Genomic DNA, 7,064 nt, shown 5'->3' with positions numbered 1-7,064 from the left:
TTGGTGGGATTTGTTTTCTTTTTTTTTTTTTTTTTTTTTTTTTTTTGTGTTTTCCTTTTCTTATTTCTTCTTTAGTTTTAGTTTCTTTTCTTTTCTTTCATTCTTAGTAGATGAAGCCCGTGTGATACACGATTTGTTTGAATTTTTTAAAATATACTTTTTTTTTTTTTGTATTTATGTACTAAAATTTATTACATATTTAGATAAAATTTCTAATATCAAAAGATAATATTTTATATTTAATTAATTAAAACTTAAAAATATCATTCGCCAATTTTGCTTGAGTGGCTTTTGAATAATTTAATTCTAAAAGAAATTAATAATCTCTTATTTAATTGGCTACAATTAAAATTTATAATCTTACATGGTGCGCTAAGAAAATTAAATCCTACGTAGCTCTCTAAAATCTCGAGGAAAAACCCCCCTTTATATATATATATATATATATTAGATTCTATTTTCCCTTATTTTATTTTTCTATTTTTATTAGCTATGTATAAGTACCCATTTTTGGGTAACTAACTCAATCATCAACTATTATTCTATTCTTTTAATTAGTTTAAGCTATCTCTCTAGTTTTAGGGTTTAGAGAGGATTAACCTCTATAGTTAGGGTTTTAGAGAGAGGAGGTGAGACAATGGTGGTATTTGAAGGTTGAAGATTCAACTTGTGACAATTGTTTTAGAGATTTCCTTATTAAATCAATTAGAATTTCTAACTTTCTCTCCTCTATTTTATTTGTTTTCTTTTGATTATTGTTTTAGTTCTTAGTATTGCTTGTTAATCATGTTGAAGCTTGGTTATTTGTTAATTAATTTTGTTGTTGGCATGATTAGTAATTTCCCCATTAAGGGGATGGTTGTGGTGTAGCTGGATCTTGAGCATGTTTTACGGTTTGGAGTTGATTTGTTTGTGATTAAAGTCTTTATATGCTTGATGTTATTCAATCTTCTTACAAAATGCATGTTGTTAGTTGATTAGGGGTGAATTATTGCTTAATGATGCGATAGCGGACCCAGCAAGATTCATTTATATCGATTGTTATTTGATCGCAACTCCTAGTATATGGTTCTAATGTAACAATATAGAGGCTATGTTAGGAGAAACCAATTGACCTCGGCAAGTGGCTAGATTGGACCTTACTTCGATATTCAAGCATTTTTAGTTCATGATTAATTCAACTTCTATGCCTTTGTTTATGCTTGAGTGAATGCTATACCTAAACTGTTTCCCTTAGTGTTTTATTTTTTGTTTTAGCATCTTTAGACTTTAGTTTACTTATCCCATATTCCGGACTAGCTTAGTTGTTGATAACATTTGGTGGTGTTTAATCGTTCCCTGTGGTTCGACCCCTATGCTTGCCTTATACTCGTATTAGGTTTGTTTAGGTTGTATAAATTGTATTTGATCTAGGGATAGACATTTGACAACGTGTTTATTCCCTTGTTAACAAGCTAACCATTGAAATTAGGGTTATCATACACTATAAATATCCCCACATATGCCACATAAAGGGGGTTGATCAATCTCTCTCTCTCTCTCTCTCTCTTAGCATATTTAGCTTTCTACTCACTCAAAAGGCAAATACTTACTTAGCCATCGAAGGGGGGTTCCTCGAAACCACCCCGAGGGACAGTTTACATTCTCTCTCTTATATGTCCTCTAGTGGTGCTGACGAAGGGTCCAGCTATTCAACACGAGGTCCTAGCAGGCAGCCCAAGACTCCAACAGTGCAGTCAGTGGTTCGGATATTCCCATCGAAGTACACCCAAAACAATTGGCGCTAGGAGGAGGGGCGAACCAAACCTGACCTTGAAGCACTAGCCAGCTGAGTTTAAAGGGCAAGCAAGTGAGAAAGCGAAGGATAAGCTTAACCCACCGCTAACCGAGGTGGTGGTCGAAACTAGATCACAAATTTCAACAACGTATTAACGTGGATCTAGCACAAAAGTACTAGTTGATGACCAAAAAGTACAAAGCAAGCTAGTTGAAGGGCTAAATCTGGGCGTCTCTATTTCCCCCATGTTAATAACGATCATTTTCAACATGGAGCGGTCCCGCAAATCCTCATCATTTCCAAACCATTAAAATCAGGCAAAATTCTCAGTTCTCATATACTAAATTTTACTATTATTCATATGAGCACAAATTTGAGCGCCATACTTGCTGCACTTTGTGCAAATCATTAAAAAGGAAAAAAGCATAATGCACAAATATGAGAATTTCTAGAGTGTCATAAATCATGATGATGTGGTATCAAATTGAATAAAATTTGCATTATAGAAGAACTGCATGATTACGAGTAACAATCCATTGGGATGTTTTATCAAGTAATGGCTAATTTTAGTTGGTGTCCTTCTTCCTTGGAGCATGTGTTTTATTTGAGAAGACAATCTATGAATAAGGCAGGGGTAATGGGATAATTAGAGTACTATGTGGGTAATTGCTTATTACAAAGCACTCATGAAATGTTGGGAATTAAATGTGAACTGCTAAACAACGCCCACATTTTTATCGAAATCGCCCACATTTTTATGTAAACTTCCAACATTACCCTTTTCTTCCTCTCTCTCCTAACACAACCACCACCGCCCGTCACCACCATTGCACCGTCACCACCACCGCCAACATGACGGACAGTGATAGCGGCAGGTTGTGTACTCCGCCGGATCCACTTCGCGAGGTAATTTATTTTCGCCGGAACTCAAATCGCCCAAAAAAAGGTCCACCGTGGTCAAATCGGGCGATTAGACCGTGGTCAAACCGTGTAAACCGGGCGGTCCAACCACGGTCAAACCGTGTAGTCCAGGCGCTTTGACCATGGTCAAACCGCCTGGACTACACGGTTTGACCGTGGTTGGACCGCCCGGTTTACACGGTTTGACCACGGTCTAACCGCCCGGTTTGCCTGGTTTGTTTTTTTTTTTATTAATATTGTTTTTATTATTATTATTATTATTATTATTAATATTATTTAATTGTTATAATTATTATTATTATTAATTATTATTTCATTGTTGTTATTATTATTATTATTATTGTTGTTGTTGTTGTTGTTATTATTACTATTACTATGATTATGATTGTGATTATGATTGTTATTGTTGTTATAATTATGATTATTATTTTAAAAATATTTTGTTGGGATGTTTAATATGCATCACTGCCGGATTATGGTGGCGATGGCATCGACTATAGTTCATATTTTATAAAGTCAATGATCTTCCCGACTTTTGAAGAAGCATTTGAATGGGCACAAAACATTTCCATACGTTACGGCTTTTTCCTTACAAAGTCTTCGTATAAGAAACAACGAGATGGTCGACCGGTCAAGTATCTTAAGTGCGATCGTGGCCATAGAAACACAGCCGAAGATAGAGATATGGAGAATGCTGTACGGAAAAACACGAAAAGAAAGGGTGTTAAGTGTCCATTTCGTATCAAGGTCACATGTATGGTGGTCGATCAAGGGTGGAAAATCATTCCTTCATCAGGTTTGCATGGCTTGCATAACCACCTAATGATGATATATCGAGAGGGTCATCGGCAAGTGAGTGGTCTAAGTCCGGCTGCGAAGCAATTGGTTAGTCAAATGAGTTCAGCATGTGCTAAACCTAGTCACATAATGGCAGCAGTGAAAGTTGCGTTTCCCACTGAGAACCCTAACATGAGACACATCTACAATTTCAGAAGTTGTGTTAGGGTTGATGCTAGTGAAGGGAGAGATGTCATCAACCAGTTCCTTCACTTGGCCAATGAGCGCAAATACGTTAGTTGGGTAGCTGCTGACCTTGACACACGTGTTGTCACCCACGCCTTTATGGCACATCCAGAGATGGCGAATATGTTACGAACATATCCACATGTCATAGGGATGGATTCCACTTACAAGACAAACAGATACAACATGCCGTTTTTCGAGATTGTTGGGATCACATCGACAAATCAAAACATTTTGATAGTGTATGCTTTAATGAAGACAGAGTCCTATGAGAGTTACAAGTGGGTCTTGGAGAAATTGAAGTTGTATATAGGTTTTGAAGTGACTCCTAAGGTGATACTAACTGATCGAGAGTTGGGACTTATGAAGGCGGTGAAACAGATATTCCCAAACACAGCTCACTTGCTATGTAGGTGGCACATCAACAAAGATGTGTTGGCCAAGATATACCATTTGTGTAAGAAAGACATGGTGACTGCCGAGAAATTTAGGAATGGGAGGTGGTCAAAAATCATGAATGCGACAACTGAGGATGAATATGAATTTGAGTTGCAACAAATGAAGGATACTTGGGGAAGGTCAAAGCATACCATTGTGAATTATGTGGAAAAAACTTGGCTTGTGCACAAGAACAAGTTTATTCCGGCTTGGACAAATAAGGTGCTGCACTTTGGCAACGTGAACACGTGTAGGGTGGAGAGTGAACGTTTTGTGCTTAAACAGTGGCTCGGAAGCTCCAAAGGGTCAATGGATTCTATCTTCAACCGTGTACACCGCGCCACTGAGGGTTTGCTTATTCAAATTCGTCATCATTTGGAGGACTCCAGACGACGAATTGGAGTGGAGTATCGGGAAATGCCCTTGCACAATCTCAGTGGCTATGTTTCCTTCTATGCTCTCAAATTCTTAAGCAGGAGGTGAACAGGATGAGAGAGTTATCTGATGATGTGTACGAGCGTTGTGGTTGTGTGATGTTGATGACACACGGACTCCCATGCGCTTGTACTATACACACCTCACCTACGAGTACGGCCGGTGCTCGAAGTCGTAGTCGTAGAACCCACAAACCTCCCTCCTCTACCTTTCCTCACGAAAATCCCAGACGACGACTCCCCGTGCTCGAATCCTCCTCACCCACTCTCGGAAGTCGTGGCATCCTCCGTGTCATCATGATCAGAATCATAATCATCCATGACCTGATCTAGCTCGTGCTGAGCATCCGAAGCCAACCCAGGACATCATCCGCCGTGCGAGAAGCTGCCCTCTCCCTCCTAACAGAAGCATCAACACCACGAGATTGAGTATGTCGAGGACCCGATCCTTCGACACGTGTGAACTCGATATTTAGCCTTCTAATGGTTTGTGGCTATTATTTAATAAAAAAATGTAATACAAATAATTAATACTCAATTCTATAAATCTAATTAATATTCACTAATAATAAAAAATTACATTATTTTATTTTCCTAAACATAAATCTAATTTATAATCACTTAAAATAAACAATTACATTATTTTATTTTCCTAAACATAAATCTAATTAATATTCACTAATAATAAACAATTACATTATTTGATTTCCTAAACATAAACATAATTAATATTCACTTAAAATAAACAATTACATTATTTGATTTCCTAAACATAAATCTAATTAATATTCACTAATAATAAACAATTACATTATTTGATTTCCTAAACATATTTCTAATTAATATGCACTTAAAATAAACAAATATATAATTTTATTAATATGCAAAATAAATATATAATTAAATTAAATTTTTTTTTTAATTACGTAAACCGCCTAAGTTAGACGGTTTCGCCCAGGCAATACGGTTTGACCGTGGACAAACCGCCCAGGAAATACGATTTGACCGTGGTCAAACCGCCCAAACTATACGGTTGAACCATGGTCAAACCGTATATCCTGGGCGGTTTGACCACGGTTAAACCGTATTGCCTGGGCGGTTTGACCGTGGTGAAACCGTCTAACTTGGGCGGTTGTACCACGGTTGAATCGCCCAGACAGGGCGGTTTGTGTACTTTTCCGGCGAAAAAAAATGTACCTGCTCCGCCTGGGCTGCGTCCTCCTCCCTCGCGCGTGCTGCGTTCCTCGACCGTGGCATTCTCGGCAGTTATGGGCGGTGGTGGTGGTGATATTGAAGTGGTGGACCTTGTGGTGGTGGTTGCAATGTGCGGTGGTGGTGGTGATTTAAGGTGGTTAATGTTGTTTTGCGGCGGTAGCGTCGGCAATGGTGGTGTTGGTTGGTGGTGGTGGTGATTTTAAGTTTTCTTGAGAGGTTTTAAGTGAGGAGAAAGTAAGAGGTGATGTTAGAGAGTGAAAGAGAGAAAGAGTTTAGGATTTTGAATAGGGGTAAGAACGTAAATTCATTCCTAATTTGTGGGCAATTTTGATAAAAATGTGGGCGTTATTTAACAACTCCCAATTAAATACGCAAGATAAGTGTTCAATAAAATTCCTAAGAGACATTTTCAAAGCTAGGTGTTAGAAATTAGCATTACTCGTGAACTTTCTGAACAATGTAAGTTATTAGTCAGACCTTGACTAAAAATTAAAGCATAATACCGTTGCCAGACTTGATGAAAAGCAGACTGTTACATTACAAGTTATTGTCCCTTGTCTATGGCTCTTGTTATTGGTAAAAAAGAATTCTAAGTGACGGGATGCAGTCGATATGATAAAGCTGGACGATCAATTGCAAAGTAAAGGGTATATTATGTTATGCCTCAAATTCGTCCCTTCATCGAGTAATCTGAACATTACTACTGCAGTTGCGATTCTTCAGATGAGTGAAACTTGCAGACTCTAAGGCTCACGGCTTCAGCTCCTTAGTGAAGTTGCTTGGCTGATTGTGGCGCTTACTATATCTTAGTGTAGCAAGGAAAATTTACCCTGGTGGATGGAAGCTTCATTGAGTAATCTAAGAGAAAAATTACTATATTTTCATAATATCTAGAGATTTAAGTAGCTACAAGCGGACATTGGAAGAATTGCCGATAGCAATTGCACAATCATTCTGCGATGCCTCTCACTTCTCCTAAAGATTCAGAGCTAAGCTCGTGCCCAGTCAAGAATATGAAAGCTGATTGTATCAGAATTCGGATAAGAAAAGTTTAAAATAAAACAGAGCAACAGGGAGAAATATTTGAGAAGTTGGTTTTTAGCGCACTTCAGAGGTGATTGTATTTCAGTAACAATAATAAGAGGTAATGAACATCAGGAAGGAAATTAGACCAAAGCAAATATCATGTGCGTGGAGTGCAATCACTTGGCCAGCTAAAAAGAAAGGAGAAAAGTCATTGAAGAAAATTGGTTACC

General features: G+C 37.8%; 1 protein-coding gene across 1 annotated transcript; it reads left to right on the top strand.

The window, feature by feature from the left end:
• Positions 1-3,217: 3,217 nt before the first annotated feature.
• On the top strand, positions 3,218-4,642 carry LOC145581030 (protein FAR1-RELATED SEQUENCE 5-like). The gene has a single exon (XM_081638101.1). It carries the CDS (start codon positions 3,218-3,220, stop codon positions 4,640-4,642), a length of 1,425 nt encoding a protein of 474 aa, XP_081494227.1.
• Positions 4,643-7,064: the final 2,422 nt, after the last annotated feature.

The sequence above is a fragment of the Chenopodium album genome, chromosome 15 (assembly GCF_948465745.1).
Source record: "Chenopodium album chromosome 15, dcCheAlbu1.1, whole genome shotgun sequence".
Classification (NCBI taxonomy): Eukaryota; Viridiplantae; Streptophyta; class Magnoliopsida; order Caryophyllales; family Amaranthaceae; genus Chenopodium; species Chenopodium album.
This window is presented reverse-complemented; position numbering and strand designations above follow the sequence as displayed.